The 18,022-nt window shown below is 39.6% G+C and overlaps 1 protein-coding gene across 7 annotated transcripts in view; it reads left to right on the top strand.

The window, feature by feature from the left end:
* The first annotated feature begins 4,568 nt into the window (after positions 1–4,568).
* The window catches only part of GCFC2 (GC-rich sequence DNA-binding factor 2), a 55,838-nt gene continuing 42,384 nt past the window's right edge, over positions 4,569–18,022 (top strand). For 5 of the 7 annotated variants that reach the window (XR_006215830.1, XR_006215829.1, XM_042981817.1 and 2 more), the window contains exons 1-5: positions 4,569–4,911; positions 8,028–8,153; positions 12,408–12,632; positions 13,751–13,848; positions 16,876–16,991. Coding sequence is in view for 5 of the 7 variants with exons in the window: in XM_042981817.1 (XP_042837751.1) it covers positions 4,641–4,911; positions 8,028–8,153; positions 12,408–12,632; positions 13,751–13,848; positions 16,876–16,991 (836 nt within the window). In the remaining 2 variants the exon portion in view is untranslated. Of the gene's footprint in view, positions 4,912–5,257; positions 6,482–8,027; positions 8,158–12,407; positions 12,633–13,750; positions 13,849–16,875; positions 16,992–18,022 lie in introns of those variants that run through there. The other 2 variants (XM_042981818.1, XM_042981819.1) reach the window with 2 other exon arrangements.

Below are 18,022 nucleotides of genomic sequence, written 5' to 3'. Positions count from 1 at the left end.
CTTGGGTACACTTGGGGAAGGGGTCTTTCTCACAGCTGCACCAAAGTTAGTATGCTCAGCAGCCTGTTTCTCCCCTGTCACCCACTACATCTCCTCGGACACTCTCACCTGAGAAACTAAAGAGCCACCAACCTTCCTCATGTCAAACGTGTTGCCACTACCCTGGCCTCATCTGTCAAGTTCTTCATTCCCAGCAGCAGTGTTAACTCAAGACTGTGTGGAGACAATAAATTGTGGTTCATTCTCAAAGCTAATATCCTAGTGAAAGATTCTATTTCATCTGCCATGGTTAGGTATCTATTCTGATCCTGCTAGCCTTCTCCCAGGAGATGGACATAGCTACAGAAATCTGATTTGGGAAAGGGGGTGGATTTCTAGAGGAGAATTGGCTTACTGATAGGATATACCCTTAAAATGCACTGCAATGTCTATTTTAACTATAACTCTACCCTCCAATCAATTTTAAAAATACAATCCTTATTATGACACTTTCCAGGCAAGAAGTGTTCTTTCTATCTTTTGAGCAGCTGGGGTTTCCATGGTCAGTAGAAAGAAGCTAGAGGTGCTATAGTCATCTGTGATGGTGAACTTCACATTTTTTTTCCCCTTTAATACTCATTCAGAAGTTTTAAAATTCCATTATCTCAGGGGCGCCTGGGTGGCTCAGTCAGTTAAGCGTCTGACTCTTGATTTCAGCTCAGACCATGATATCACTATTGTGGGACCAAGCCCTGCATCGGGACTCTGCAATGACAGCACGGAGCCTGCTTGGGATTCAATCTCTCTCTCTCTCTCTCTCTCTCTCCCTTTCTCTCTGTCCCTCCCCACCCTCTGTCAATAAATAAATAATAAATCCATTATCTCATCACATTTTCAGGTATACATTTATAAGTTCTCATCATAAATTTTGACAGTTGCCAAGGATGTAATTTCTGTTGTACATTTTGGCACTTTTATTTTAAATGGATGTGTTCTATCATTCATTTAAATGTACCTAATGTAATCTAGGGGTGCCTGGGTGGCTCAGTCAGTTAAGTGTCTGACTTCGGCCCAGGTCATGATCCCACAGCTAGTGAGTTCGAGCCCCGAGTGGGGCTCTGTGCTGACAGCTCAGAGCCTGAAGCCTGCTTAGGATTCTGTCTCCCTCTCTTTATCCCCCTCCCCAACTGGTGCTCAATCTCTCTCTGTCTCTCAAAAATAAATAAATGTTAAATAAAATAAAATAAAATACAAAATGCAAGCCCTTTACACCATTGTTTTTCTCCTCCAATTCATATTCTTATGCCCTACAAAATTTTATCTAATAAAATATCATTTATGCTTAATTTTTTTAATTTTTAATTTTTTAGTGTTTTTTTTTTAATGTTTATCCATCTTAGAGAGAGAGCCCACGCGTAATAGAGAGCAAGTGGGGCAGGGGCAGAGAGAGAGGGAAACAAAATCTGAAGCAGGGTCCAGGCTCAGAGCTGTAGCACAGAGCCGGATGCAGGGCTCAAACTCACCAACTGCAAGATCATGACCTGAGCCGATGTCAGATGTTTAACCAACTGAGTCACCCCAGGTGCCCCATATTTTTTCAATTTTTTAAATTTTATTTATTTTGTGTATGTATGTGTGTGTGTGAAAGAGAGAGAGAGAGAGAGAGAGAGAGAGAGAGAGAGAAGCAGAGAGAGGAGAGAGGGAGTCCCAACCAGGCTTCGTGCTATCAGTGCAGAGCCCAATGCAGTGCTCAGTCTCAGGAACCGTGAGATCATGACCTGGGCCGAAATCAAGAGTTGGATGTTTAACTGACCGAGCCACCCAGGTGCCCTTTGAAAGTCTCTTATTTATCAATGTTTATTTCCCTATAAAAGTGTGTGTGGTGTGTATGTATATATTTTGTATATGTATCTGTGTGGTGTGTATATTTTACATATATATATAATTTTTTGTGATGCAAAGCTCTAATTTTTTATCCTGGATTGAGTCATCATTCTAATTTTAATAATAAGAAAGTGAAAATCAACTCAACTGGAAGGCAAGACCATACTGTAACTGCAAATTTTCTTCTGAGTGACTGCCACTTTCTTGCCAATGACACTCCAACCCCAGATTCTTGTTCTGTTCCTCCCATTTCTTGAAAAAAGTTACTAAGGTACCCAGGTGCTGAACTCCCCCAGCTTTTTGACATTATGCAATCGAAATCTGACCCTGCTTCCCCGAGCTCTCAAAAATCTAGCAGAAAGTCAGGCTCTGTGCTGACAGCTCAGAGCCTGGAGCCTGCTTCAGAATCTGTGTCTCCCTCTCTCTCTGCTCCTCCCTCACTCACACTGTTTCCCTCCCTCTCTCTCTCTCTCTCTCTCTCTCTCTCTCTCTCTCTCTCTCTCTCAAATAAATAAAACATTAAAAAGAAAAAAAAACTCCCAGCAGAAAGGGAAATAATTCAGACAGAGAAAGACAAATATATAATTTCACTCATAAGTGGAATTTAAGAAACAAAACAAAGGAACATGGGGGCAAAAAGGGAGGAAACCCAGGAAACAGCCTCTTCACTATAGAGAACAAATTGATGGTTGCCAGAAGGGAGAGGGTAGGGGAATGGGTTAAATAGGGTGATGGGGATTAAAGATGGTGCTTTTGATGAGCACTGGGTGTAAGTGATGAATCACTAAATTCTACACCTAAAACAAATATTACATTGTATGTTAAATAATTAGAATTTAAAAACTTGAAAAAAAAAGTTCCCACCACAAACTTAAATCTTTTAATAAGCCACACTCTACTCCCTCTTACAAAGAAATGCATGGTTTCTTTGGTCTGTATGTTCTTTTTCTGAGACAAGGTAAATAAACTTTATTTGACTTAGTGTCCTCCTGGTAGCTTTTGGCCAGTGGACTTCAACACACTTGAAAAACACACTATAAATACACCAAAACACATTACATTTTTTTGACAAAAGAACATTTTTGTTGGGAATGCATCCCATGATGACAAAGATGGTCTGCCCACACACATTAGTTCATGCATCCACAGACAGCTGTAACTTATTGCTACAATGGTATCGTGTTAATTGTTACATTATTATATTTTGATTTTATATTATACAGGCACTGAGAAAACCCTCCACATATGAAAGGGTATGTTTTCTCAATGCCTATCTATTCTTAGAACTCTGTGTGAACTCCATGCAAAAATCAGTGATTCATAATTAAACATTATTTTGAGTAGTTGACAGCTCAAGTTGGCCCTCCACTTTTTAAAAAGTTTTTTGTTTGTTTGTTTTGTTTTTGAGAGCCAGAGCACGTGTGCATGCACTCAAGCAGGGAAGGGGCAGAGAGAGGGAGACTGAATCCCAGACGGGCTCCATGCTATCAGGGCAGAGGCTGACACAGGGATTGATTCCACAAACCGTGAGATCATGACCTGAGCCAAAATCAAGAGTCTGCAGGCTACTTAACCAACTCAGCAATGCTGACACTACTGGTCCTCCATTTTTGTTGCAAGTAAGCCATTGGAAACCTCTGACTTCCAGAATTATTATGATGACTTCAGAGGTATTTTTTTTCTTGTCCTACAATAAAATTTTACATGCTGCAAAGGCTTTTACATGTGGGGGTATGTACTGTAGTACATTTGGAATGGACAAAGAATCGTGTCTCTTCTTCATAAGAAGGGGAGGAAAGCCTACATTGGCAGAAGCTGCATGAATGTAGGGGTTCTCAGGCAGCTACGTAGGGAGGGAGGTGAGCACCTGGAAATTTATCTCTTAAAACAATCTTTTCCACGAGCCTCTTGGAAAGACTTCCTGAACTTTAAAGCATGGACTGAAAAGCCCAGCAAAAGAATTTAATTGAAATGAATGGTTATTTGCTTCAGATGGTATGATCAGAGGCATCCAATAAGAATGGGCTTTAACCAAGGAGACCAACAACGCAGAGTCCCTGGTGAAGGCTTCCTCTCTCTCCGAAGAGCTAATGAATACAGTCCAAGTTTCCCACGGTTTTTGCCATCCTTCTTACAGCTGTGCATCTTTGTCAACACCACTCTCTGTTCTCAGATATTCTTTTTTCTTAAGGACCAAGGCATTTAACCAGGTTCTGTTGAAACCTTGCCACCTGAGAGCAATTGTTTGATATTTGCTCATTCGTGCACCTATCATTTGTGTAGATTTTACTGTTTAGCTTTCAGAAGCAATCTCCCCACCCCCCACCCCCACACACTTCAGGTTTTTTGTCTAATTCTTCGTTGGAGAGAGAAGAGCAGATGCAGTTCCAGTCTAGGATGTGGGTATTGTGCCTGATTCCTAGATAGGGTTTGCACAAGGAGAGCCTGTGAGTGCTGCCCATCGTGGCGCTCACCGCGAGGAGGCTACGGGACTCTTCCAACCACGTAACACTACAGCACAGCCAAGCCTTGCAAAGAGAACGCTTTGCAAGGCCAGCCCAGGGAACCAGGGCGGCCCTGGGAACCGAACTCGATAGAAAGAGCAAAAGAGGCAGAACACGCATGCGCAGGGCGAAGGCGGAGCGGACGGCGCGCGAAAGGAGCGCGCGCACGCGGCGGCCAGGCCTTATAAGCGGGAGCGCGCACCAGCGTGGACGCCAGAGATCCCGCAGGCGGGTACCGGAAGAGACCGCGCGCGTGGCGCCCGGGCCTCAGCCATGGCTCACAGGCCGAAGAGGACTTTCCGGCAGCGCCGAGCCCACTCCAGCGATAGCGATGACGCCGAGGAGCGGTCTGCTGAACCCGAGGCTCCGGGGGAGCAGGCGGCCCCGGGCCCTCCAGAGGAAGGGCCGCCCAGTGGCGTGGGCCGCGCGGAGGTGACGGACTGGCGTGCTCGGGCCCGGGGCCCTCGCGGTCGTGGCCGAGTGTGGGCAAGTTCCCGGCGCGCCGCGGGGGCGGCTCCGCGCGCTGAAGGCTCCGACGTCCCAGGTGAGGCTGGGCTGCTGGGGAGCCGACGTGACGCGGGGCGAGGGGCGGGGCTGCGGGAAGAGGCCCTCGGGCTTCTCCGGTGGTTCCCGTGACCGCTCTAACTTCCAGCAGTGCTGAATTCCGGCCACCTGGAGCCAGACTGCACGCTTCCCAGCACTCGCTCGCCCGTTGCCCGCATCTCCAAGTCGGGCTCCTTGGGGCGACCAGAAAGAATCCTTTGGGGTTTGTGGCTCGTGTGTGTTCGCACCGTCGGGTGAACTCTCCCCAGTTATAGGTTTAGTGCGGTACTTGCTGTTTACGAAGAACCTAAAAGTCATAGAATTAAAAAAAAAAAAAAAAACTTTCTGGTACTGTTAGGGGGAAGTTTCATGTACTTTTGGGAACGTCCCCAGTTAGCTTTCTAGAAAACACTTAAGCAGAATAGTACATCAGAAGAATCTAGGTGACAGACTTCGCACGTTTCCTTTGCTTGTTGTATTTTTCATCAGTTATTTGCAGGAACGCAGATTACAACGACGGTGGATGTCACCAGGTAGCACAATGAATTGAAGACGCCATAGACTGTACCAATAATGGCAGGAACTACAGTGCAGTAGTTTTGAAGTACCTTTGCGTTTTTAAATCTAGAATTTAAGCAGCATTAAGATGTTTACATAAAATGTGTTCCAGTTAGAATTGGAGCTTAATAAGAATGCAGTTTTCAGTTAGTTTTGAGGTTAAAAAAAAATTGTCTCTCCCACGTAACTATTTTACAGAAAACTAGTGAGTGACATTGTTTTCCATTTGCAAATCTTGATACTTCTGCATTCAGCCTTGTGATAGGTTTCATTTGAAATATGAAAAGAAAACCGCAGGTACAGGGTGTAATAGGAATACTTAACAGGCTTTTAGATGATTGAGGGTGTCCTGCTTTGGTGTAACAACAAAGGTCAACAAACAGTACTTTCTTAAAGGTCAGTTTGCAACAAGAAGCTGAAACAGTTATCTGTCAGGTTTTTTTCCCCAGTCTGTTACATTAAAATCCACTGGTCTGTTTTGCACTTGAATGGAACTTTTGCCCATGCATGATTGGTTACATCATGCACGGACTATGAAAAGCATTGGTTCACAGAGTTTGCAAATGTTGGTACATTTTATGATACAGTATCTCCCCCCAGATCTGTTACTGTTAGTGTGTTACTGCTAATCATCAGTCTTTTAAGTATTGCAAAGATGCTCACGGTGCAGGATATGTTTTCCAAAATTCCAGTTTTCACTTGAAATCTCTAATTCTGGAAGTGATAGGCACAGCTTTACTCATTTCTGAGACAGTTTGTCAGGTGTACATGTAGAAATAACTAGAGTTTGTCATTCTTTCAAGTAAAATGGTGTTGCTCCTTGAAGACCGAGGCTAGTTCACCTTGCATCTGCTCACACAAGTGCTTTTCAGTGAGGCAACCATTGTGTTTCAGCGTGACCCGGAAGTGCTTTATACACACTGCCATTTTGTTCCACAGAATATTTAAAAGATGTGGACTCAAAGGTCACGATTTAATAAAGTTAGTGACTTTTAACTGCTGCATTGAGGATGGTAAGTGCAACTGGATTTTTTTTTTTTCCTGGCAATGCATGGTGGTGAAGAATACAATGGCTGCTACTACACATTGCTGTCACTGTCTTGATTTATACTAAGAAGCCAAGAGTTTTACCCGCCTCTGCTATTGCTTCATTATATAAATAGCATCAGATTAAAATGGGCAAATAACATGCTAATATTGTGATGAGAGTAGTTTTGAACTCGCAGATCCTCTGAAAGTGTCCTAGGGACTTCCAGAGGTTGATGGACCATGCTCCGAGAACCACTGCTCTGGTGTTCATCCACTTTGGGAACAGGTAGGGGTTGTCATAAATAGTAGCAAAGAAAGAGGGAATCTGTACTTGTATTCCTTTGTCTTCTAAGTTTTGATCTTACTCCAGATTTTTTTTTTTTAACTCTACATAGGTCTGTTAATTGCAGGACATTTTTAAGATAAAGAGTACTGGGGCGCCTGGGTGGCTCAGTTGGTTGAGCGTCCGACTTGGTCTTGGGTCATGATCTCACAGTTCGTGGGTTCGAGCCCCGCATCCGGCTCTGTACTGACAGCCCAGAGCCTGCTTCCGATTCTGTGTCTCCCTCTCTCTCTGCCCCTCCCCCACTCACATTCTCTCTCTCTCTCTCTCTCTCTCTCTCTCTCTCCCCTTCAAAAATAAACATTAAACATTAAAAAAAATTTAAAAAAAAAGATAGAGTACTATGTATGTAGTCTTTAAGTTTTAAAATTCATAAAAAAATACAAAATAATTGTAAACTGACAAGCCCTTTCTTGTCAATAATACCATGAATTCCTTCACATTTTGTTCATTCAGTTCTCACAACACCCTAATGGGTGTTATCTCTTAATGTTATCTTTGTTTAATAGACTGTGTGGCAGACTGTCCTTCCCAAAATCACAGAGTAGAAGCAAAGAGATTCGTGATTTGAGACCACAGTGCTCATTACAGGACTGCTTGCCACCAGCCGTTGAAGTATGGTATAAAGAGAGTCTAAATTCCGGAGTTGAGTGAAATTAGATTGAAAGCCCTCTTCTCCACTTAGTAACTTTGTGACACTGGACATGTTACTTAGCCTCTCTAGTCCCTAATGTCCTCATCAATAATAGCAGGCATTTACTTTATGGAATTGTGAAATTCTACAATTGTGTGAAATAGACCTTGTAAAGCAGATTTCAGTGCCTACCATATAGTAGGTGTACATTAGGTTTTTTTCAACTTCACCACCATAATTTTTCTTTCTTGTTTTAAATGTGCCTTCACTTTTTGTTGTCTCTTTTTTCTGTATGGTTTCCTCTTCTCATTGCATCTTTTAAGAGAATATTTTATTAGATAAGTGGATTGTATAAATAGGGTAAGTCTGTACATGTATTAGATCATCCATTGGTTTCAGAAACAATGGAAATGGAGAAAGATCTGTACATTGCTTCAAATACATGGAGGAAAATTAAAACACTGTACTGTATATATGCTATGTGTTGTGTAGAATTTAGGTTATTGATTACACTATCTTGACTCTTTGTTATATTCAAAAAATGTCCTGTTAGAATCCAGAATGGTTGATCTTTCAACGGATGAAGAGAGTGAAACACATCATTCCCCAGAAAGTAAAGATGATCACAGTTCATCATCCAACAGCTCTAGCTCTCTGGAAGAAGAATTTTCGTCAGTAGGTTGGTAAATATTGTGATTTTGGTTAACTTTATTTCTAATAGTATTTTCTATACCAGTGGTTCTTATTATTGGTAACACAACTAACTCTAGTGAAGTATGAGGCAAGTACATCATTACTAATGATTGTCTAAGTGCCAGATTTGACTGCTCTTTTCCATTACATGACATGCCCAAGCTCAGACTGCTTGTAAGAGGCAGAGCCAGGATTCAGACCCAGGCAATCTGCCCCAGAACCTGTGTTCTTAACCAGTGTGCTACACTTGGTGGTTAGTGCCAATATCTGAAGGGTGGTAAGAATTTGTTAGGATGTTTGGGGTACAGGACATAGCAAATGTAAAACTAGGGAAGACAACATAGCATATGCAGAGAACTAAAAATAGTTGTTGGAATGAAAATATTTGGTTGGAGCGTAAGATAGAGGAACAACAAAAAATGCAGAGAGACAAATTGGAGTCAGATAATACAGGATTTGGGAGAACTACTGAAAATTTTATGCCAATAAATGGCATGACCATCTTTGTCTTTTAGAAAGATCAGTCCAGTTCAGGGCTTGGTAAATTACCACTTGTGAACCAAATATGATCCATCACCTGCTTTTGCAAATAAGTGTCTGTGGCTGCTTTTGCTCTATAGTGACAGAGTTTAAAAGCTGTACCAGAGACTTGATGGCTCACAGAGCTGAAAATATTTTTCTGGCTTATTACTCAAGCTTAAGGATTTGTAACTTGTTTTGTGCTGTGGACTCTTGTCAGTCTCATAAAGTCTGGGACCCCTTCTGAGAAAAAAGAAATAAATTAACTTAAAATGTAATTGTTTAAATGCATTTTTTTTATTTTACACATTTTTTTTTTTAACATTTATTTATTTTTGAGAGACAGAGACTGAGCATGAGCTGGGGAGGGGCAGAGAGAGAGGGAGACACAGAATGCGAAACAGGCTCCAGGCTCTGAGCCGTCAGATCATGACCGGAGCCAAAGTCAGACGCTCAAACGGACTGAACCACCCAGGTGCCCCTAAATGCGTTTTTAAACACTTGCAACATAGTAATAACTGCTTTATCAACATTAAATAACAAGCAGTAGCTCTTGTAATTTTTTTTTCTTCTACAAGTTCACAAGGTACAAAAGTGCTTAATGATGAAACCAGTATTAAGAATTGAAACCTAGTAGATAGGTGAAGCCTTGTCTAGATTCTAGATAGAGGGCTGTCCAATAAAACTTTCTTTGATGATGAAAACGGTCTGTATCTTCATTGTCCAGTACATTAGCCGCTAGCCACATATAGCTGTGGAGCTCTTGAAATGTGGCTGATGCAGCTAAGGAACTGGATTTTGAAATTGGATAAATTTAAATGGTCACAGTGCTGCTATAGAAGATGGTAGATTAGAGGCCTTTTACACCAGTAGTTATACAGTGTTGGTAGCAGTGTCCACCTAAGGACAGAAGACAGTGTTTGCAAATGTGTGGCATAGTTTTTAATCATCATTGTGACTGAGGTATTGTTGGCCTGTAGTGCCCTAGAGACAAGAAATGATAAGTGTCTCTCAGAGTACAGGACAGCACAGCACAGAGAATTTTCCGTTCTGAAATGTGCATTTCAGAAACACTGAGAGTTGAAAACTTGTTCTGTGAGGGATACATTTTTTTTTCTTCTGGAGAAAATATGAAGGCATGGGAGAAGTTTGGAGATTGGTACGTGGACCAAGGAGTGCATTTATTTTTTTGTTCAGACAGTGGAATTATTAGAATGATCCAGTAGTGAAATATCTGCCTTGATATTGTTGCAGATACAGTGTGTTACTCATGGAGCATGATCTCAATCTCTACTCCTTAGATAAGATGATATATGTGAAAATTATTTAACTTATAAATCTGCATGTTGTTATTATGCAGCAATATGCTAACTTTATTAATTCATTCCATGTCTGGCCAGCATCTGCTCTGTGGGAATCTTTGAGCTAGATGTTGGTGCCTAGACAAGAGAGGATAATACTCTTGAAATTTTACTTCTTTATTGTAGCTTGAGAGAGGATTAGCTTTATGTACAACCAGTATCTCACTGCTGAGTCCATTCTTGTGACTTATTAAACCCCGCCAAGTCATTTGCAAACATCATTTCCACTTCAAGTATTTCTGTTTTTGTATTCATACACTTGAGTATTTTAACCTGAGTGTATCATCTTAACCCTGATTTTACAATGAGTTTCCCAGAGGGCTGTAAAAATACACTGTTGCTCAGCTCCACCTCAGATCAACTGAATCTGAATCTCTGGGATGGGGAGCTTGGGTACCAGTAGATTATCAAGATCCCCAGGTGATACTAATGTGTAACCAGCATCAAGAAATGCTATATAGCCTGTTGTGAAGGTTTTGAGTCTTAATTCTGTTTTAGGTTATATTAGCTGTCCCTCCCAGCTTTAAAGACATGTCTTTTTATCTTCATATCACATTAAGATCATTAAAACAGGGGCAGTGCAGACAAGACAAAATACAGAGGCCCTGTAGCTGATGACTACAGTGCTTCATGATCAACTTTTTTTTTTTTTTTTTTAGTAATTATTCAGCCACTTAAGAATCCCAGTGCAATATGTAATTTTCCCCACGTATTTTAACATTATCCACAAGGAAACTATTAAATGCTTTGGGAGGATGGAGAAACATCTGACCTGCATCATTTCCGTGATCTTAATCTATAAATTAGTACTAGTCTATAAAAAGTAAATCACTTGATTTGATATTCCTTGTTCTTAATGAACATACTGATTTTTAGTGATCACCACTTATCACTTCATAATTCAAGCACTTTTTGTTTTCCTTAGGACCGGTGTCAAGCATTTTGGTCAGTAATTTCTGAATTGTCTCTTTTTTTCTGTTTCAAAAGTTGGAACGTTTTCACGTCTCCAGGCACATGACCTTTTCTATTTCTCAAAGAATTTGGACCATGGGTGCCTCGGTGGCTCAGTCAATTAAACATCTGACTTCAGCTCAGGTCATGAACTTGCAGTTCGTGGGTTCAAGCCCTACATCAGGCTCTGTGCTGACAGCTCAAAGCCTGGAGCCTGCTTTGGACTCAGTGTCTCGCTCGCTCTCTGCCCCTTCCCTGTTCATGCTCTGGGTCTCTTTCCCTTTCTCTCAAAAGTAAACATTAAGAAAAAAAAACTTAAAAAAAAAAAAAAAGAATCTGGATCAGTTTGTGGTAAAGTTTAGAACATTTTACTTGAGCCTTGGTGGCTTGACATACCTAATTAACATTTTAAAGTGCTTCAAATAGTGAAAATTTCTTTTCCCATTTTGTTTACCTTAGTATTTTGCTTAAGAAACTGTTCTTTTTCCAGAAAGTTAAGGTAAATTTCAGCTTAGATCATGCATGAAGAAACTTGTTTTGAGTTGGAAGAGTCCACATTAATGTGGTTTATACTCTATAAAATAACTAAAACTAGGGGCGCCTGGGTGGCTCAGTTGGTTGAGCATCGGACTTCGGCCCAGGTCATGATCTCACAGTTGGTGAGTTTGAGTCCCACATCTGTGCTGTCAACACAGCACTTGCTTTGGATCCTCTGTCTCTCTCTCTCTACTCCACCCATGCTCTCACTCTCTCAAAAGTAAACATGAAAACAAAAAACTAATAAACTAAAGCAAGGCTCTATTAAAAGTTGTCACTTAAATATTCTTCAATGAACCTGATTATTTTCTTTACACTTTTTCACTTATTCATGTGGAAATCACCACAGGACCTTAGAGACTGACTTGGCTGTGTGGTTTTAGTTTCTTTCTCACTCCCTCTATGCTTGGATGTTCTGGGGTAGGGCAGGGCATAATACAGCGTCCATCTTTGTGAGTCTTAACTGGCCTCTCCCCCATCATTCTCACGTCTACAGTTCTCATTGACTCAGCAACTCCATGTTCAGCTCTCCACATCCCTACTCCCCTCACAATCTCAGAGCTTCTGGAAGTGAGAAATACCCCTCAACAAAAAGTCAGCAACAACATCTGATGAATAAGAGAGCTCAAAGATAAAATGAAGTGGTATCAGTATATTTTCTGAAACTTCTAGACTTGGTTAATTTTCTAATTTATATTTAATCTCTATAAAAATAATTTTCTTTCATAATGGATGTAAGTTTTGAGCTGTGTAGTTAGATTCTATCAGAACAGTGAAAAAATTAGAAAAATGTGCCTTTTTTATTTAAATACAGGGAATATGTATTTCTGTTGGTGTTTGGTTTTCAGTGTCTCCTTCTTTGTTTCTTTCAGTAAATATCCCTGATGCAGCTTTTATTCAGGCAGCCCGCAGGAAACGTGAATTGGCCAGGACCCAAGATGACTATATTTCTTTGGATGTAAAACATACCTCTATCATCACTGGGATGAAGAAAAACAGTGATGAAGATCCTGAGAGTGAGCCTGATGACCATGAAAAGAGAATACCGTTTACCCCAAAGCCTCAAACACTTAGACAAAGGATGGCTGATGAAACAAGTACATACTTAATTTATTTACAATATGTGAACATTAAGGGATTTTTCGCTGGAATATACTATCATGATCAAATCTCCATAAAAACTTAATGTAATGTCTCATATTTTAAAAGGTGTTAGAAGTTGGTTTTTATTTAATACCAATTTGGTCAATGACATCATAGTCTGTAAAAGATAAATCTATTAAAATACTATTACCAAACATAATGTGTAATAATATTTAATATTGTCTGACCTCCACTTGATCTTTTTTGACAGATTAAAAAATTGTGCAGTCTTATTTTTGATATTGAAAACTTTCATTATAACCTTTGTAAAGATTTTTTTTTTAACATGGAAGCATATACAGAGATTTTAGGCTTCATTTATTAAAATCTCCCCTGCTCTAATAAAAAATTTCCTCAACCAATAGTCTTTGGATCTCAAAGGACTATTCTCACATTTCTCATTTATAAACAATAATATGTTTTACCAAAATTTTTTCACTTCAAATAATATTTTTTCAGAATGAGACTTTTGGTTCTTTATAACCCAGAAATTATTTTTCAATATTTAGATTCTCAGGTAGAATTTATAATCTCTGGGAGCACCTGGGTGGCTCAGTAGGTTAAGCATCTGATTCTTGATTTCCGCTCAGGTCATGATCTCATGGTTCATGAGATCGAGCGCAGAGCCTGCTTGGGATTCTCTGCTTCTCTGTCTGCCCCTCCCCTGCTCGTGTGTGGGTTCTTGCTGTTTCTCAAGATAAATAAGCATTTAAAAAAAAGAATTTATAATCTCTGTTAAGGAATACCAAATGTTTCATTTTTTTTCAAGTTTTTTTTCTCCATATGTGAAACTATGGAAGTGTTTTTAGTGGGACAGTTTGGTGATGAGTACAGATTCCCAGATTCAGGTCTCCACTTCAGCACATTCCTCAGACAAGTTATTATTAAATTCCTGATAGCAGTGTCCTCATTATAAAATAAGGATGATAATAGTGCTTTCTTCCCTGAATTGTGAAGGATAAGTTAACATATGTAAAGCTGCTAAGCCAGCAGCACATTATAAGCCCCCCAAAAATGTTAGCTGATGCTATTAGAATGCAAAAATACCATTCATGATTTTTTTTCCCCCTAGCACCTAGAAATGAAGAAACAAGTGAAGAAAGTCAGGAAGATGAAACTCAAGATATTTGGGAACGGCAGCAGATGAGGAAAGCAGTTAAAATCACAGAGGTAATAATTTTTTTATACCATGTTAATTTTTTATACCATATTAATTTTCTGTGGCTGCTATAACAAATTATCACAAATTTGATGGCTTAAAATTGACATTGATTTTCTCACAGTTGTGGAGGCTAGAAATCTGAAAGCAAGGTGTTAGCAGGACTGTGCACCCTTTGAAGACCTAGGGGCAAGAATCTTCTCTTGTCTTTCAAATTCTGGTCACTCTAGGTGTTCCTTGCTTTGTGACTGCATAACCCCTTGCTGTCTCCTTCACATGGCCTTCTTCTCTGTGCTTCTATGTGTCTTTTACAAGAACACTTAACATTGGATTTAGGGCCCACTTAGATAATGCAGGATGTTCTCATCTTGAGATACTTCGCTTAATTACAAACAGAGAGACTCTTTTTCCAAATACGTCATATTCACAGGTTCTAGGGGTTAGGACATAGACCTATCTTTCGGTCACTGTTCAACTCACTACACCTTATATACCATGTTCTTTTCCCACTAGATTATAAACACCTTCCACATATTAGGCCATTTAAGGGGACCATTTTTTTTAATCTTTAGTTTTATGGTGACTGCAACGTACGGTAGGTGTGTAAATATAAAGTTTAAACAAATATGTTTAGAGTTAAACTAATAAAAAATAATTGTTCTTGAGCTCAAAAGTCCTGGATTTGGGTTCTGGCTACACCACTGAAATATATGCTCCGTGAGGTCGAGAATTATAAACTATTCAGTGTTTTATCCTTCTGTGCCTAATGTTGTGAGTGGTCAATAAATATTTGTGAAACTTTGAGCAAATTATTTAATTTTCTTTTTTTTTTTTTTTTTTTTTTATAGTGTTTATTTTTGAGAAAGAGACAGAGTGTGAGCGGTGGGGGGGAGCAGAGAGAAGGGGAGACAGAATCTGAAGCAGGCTCCAGGCTCTGAGCTGTCAGCACAGAGCTCGATGCAGGGCTTGAACCCAGGAGCCATGAGATCATGACCTGAGCTGAAGTCAGATGCCTAATGAACTGAGCTACCGAGGCTCCCCAAAGTTTCTAAATCTGTTTTTTCTTCAATAAAATGGGAAGATAATGTTACCTACATGAGTAGGTGGCTATAAGTCTCAAAATCATAATGATTTAAAATAAAGTGCTGATACATTACATAAATATAAAGTTATTATTTTTTAATGTGTTTAACAGTAATGCTTTGAGGGGCACCTGAGTGGCTCAGTTGGTTAAGTGTCCAACTTTTGATTTCAGCCCCAGTCATGGTCTCATAGTCATGAGATCTCATGTTGGGTTTCACACTGGACATGGAGCCTGCTTAAGAATTTCTCCCTCTGCCCCTCCCCTGCTTGCACACACACAAGAAACAAAGCAAAAAACAGTGCTTTGAAAGATTATTTGCTCTTCTAAATAAAGTATTGTTAAGATCTCCGTGTTATTAAAACTAAGAAGCTAAGTAAAGGGAAGTCTTTGGTTGTAACAATATTTAGAAATCTCTGACCAGAGAAATGATTTAGAGGGCTATTTTTATAACTATAATAGGTTTAGGTTCCCCCTCCCCTTTTTAGTAAAATCAGTGTAACAACAGAATGAAAAAAAAATACTTGGAGAAAAAAACATGTCACAGTCCTTACTCTGCTCAGGTTTGCATAATTCCTTTTTAAGTATTTGTTTAATTATAGGCATAGTGTATATCAGAAATTCCCAGACTTCCCATTCATGGAACCCACAGTGTCTTTAACTTTATTCTGATGCCCTTAGGCCAAAAGAAGTACTAAAGCAATTCCATTTATTGAGTACTTAGGGCGATAGAACTTAATACTATTTATGTCCTAATAACTCAGTAGTCTTTGGAAAAAATAACACTGATAGATTGAAGAAAAAAAATCTTTTAATTTCATTTTTAAATAACCACACTTACTAATGAAATGTGTGCACCTCTTGGGCACTGCATGACATCTCAAGATTAGACACTGCCATTCTCCTTTCTAAATTGATTTTCAGTAGGTACTTGCTTTTTATTACATCCACCAAAAACCCACCTTCACTAATAAGACTTCATCAAAGGACTGTAGCACAATCTAATGTTGGAGCTATGAACTAGTTAAAACTAGTAGTTCAATAAATGATGAATATGTATTTCCTGAAAATATTTAAAATATTTATATTTAAAATGTATATTTAAGAGCACCTGGGTGGCTCAGTTGGTTAAGCGTCCAACTTCAGCTCAGGTCATGATCTCGCAGTTCGTGGGTTCAAGCCCTGTGTCAGGCTCTGTGCTGACAGCTCAGAGCCTGGAGCCTGCTTTGGATTCTGTGTCTCTTTCTCTCTCTGTTCCTCCCCTGCTCATGCTCTGTCTCTCTCTCTCTCTTTCTCAAAAATAAAGATTAAAAAAAATTTTTTTTAAATAAATAAAATGTATATTTAAGATATTTCATAGCATCCCTCTGAGTTCACGTGGATGCCTTGGCATGTAGTTTGGGAACCACAATAGCATACAATTTCAAATTCTGGTTTGTTTGCTTGACATGTTATAAATGTTTTCCCCTGTTTCTATTACATAGTTATAACTAATTTTAAAATTGCATAATATGGGGAGCATCCAGGTGGCTTTTTGGTCAAGGGTCTAACTCTTGATTTCGGCTCAGGTCGTGATCCCGGGGTCATGGCATTGAGCCCCACGTCAGGCTCCTCACTGAGCATGGAACCTGCTTAAGATTCCCTCTGTCTCTCCCTCTGCCCCTCTCCCCCTCTCCCCACTTGTGCACTCTCTCTTTCTCTCTCTAAAATAAATAATAACCAAAAAGCAAGCTTTTGTGAAAAGTAAGATTTTGTAATTTGCCTCTTGCATGCATATTTAAAGTTCCATATTTTAAAACTGTGAGAATTATAAAAACATTTTATTGTAACTATGAAAAATGTCAAAGGCATGGAATTTTGAGCTGGTGAGACATTGGATACCCAGTCTTCTCTCATGCTGTTGATATTTGTAACATTAATGAGTTTTTTAAAACAATACAAATTTTCATATTTTCAGGGACGAGACCTAGATCTTTCCTACAACAGTGAATCTCAGACAGTGAAGAAGTTTGATACTTCCACTTCATTTCCACCAGTAAATTTAGAAATTATAAAGAAGCAATTAAATACTAGGTAAGTAGTATTGATTTTAAAATAATTTGTCCCAGACATTTAATAGTGAAAAAAGCACTGTTCTTTTTAATTATTAAGTACAAACACTAATATTAAACATATTTGTAGGAAAAAATAGCATCACCTGTGTTACCCCACTAGTACAACTGATTTCCTTTCTATATAGGTCATTTTAATCTTTATAATAGATACATACCACATGGTTAAAATTCATAAGTATTAAATTCTTGTTTTAATATTTTTGTAAGCTTGTATCTGCATTGTTAAATAACCTTTAATTTTTAAAAATAATAAGTTGGGAGTGATGGCAAGATGCCATAGTAGGAAACTCCATACCTCATTTCCTCCTAGAATACCAACTTAGCAATATACAGTCCAAAAAGCCTTTATGAGAACTCCAGAAACCAGTTAGAAAGTTGCACTACCCCAAACAAGCTCAAAGCCAAGAAGAGCCACATTGTAATGGGTAAGAAAGCCATTTCATTTCAGTGGCATCAGCCACTCTTGCAAGCCCACACTGCTTGTGAGAGAGCAAAAAAGCCCAGCTCACAGCTTCTCCATTGAGAGGAAAAAAGAAGAGTGAAACATACATCTAATGTTTGGGCTTTTGGAGGAACTGCCTGAGGGACTGTTTCCTGCCTTGTCTATGTCAGCATCCTAAATGTCATACCTTGGATATCTGGGGGCCACAGAGAACAAAAGAGAGCTCAGTTGCTGCACACCCAGAAAGCCTAGAGGACTTCAGACAAACACCAAAGGGAGCAAGAGACTACAAACACCTAAAAAACCCACAAATTCATATAGGGAAGTTTCATATAGAAACCCAGAGGAGATGTATTCCTTGTAAAAGATTTGAGAAGACCTCTCCCTGCCCTCCAGATCTCTAGCCAGGCTGATTGGTGATGTTCTTCCACTATATGAAGCTATTTCCCTTAAGTGCATTTTCAAATGTACAAGACAACAAAAAATAACAAGAGACGGAGAAATCGGGAAACCTGGCACAACCAAAGGAGCAAAATAAATCTCTAGAA

The sequence above is a fragment of the Panthera tigris genome, chromosome A3, assembly GCF_018350195.1.
Source record: "Panthera tigris isolate Pti1 chromosome A3, P.tigris_Pti1_mat1.1, whole genome shotgun sequence".
Lineage (NCBI taxonomy): Eukaryota > Metazoa > Chordata > Mammalia > Carnivora > Felidae > Panthera > Panthera tigris.
The sequence above is the reverse complement of the archived record's forward strand: the minus strand, read 5'-3'. Positions and strand labels throughout refer to the sequence as shown.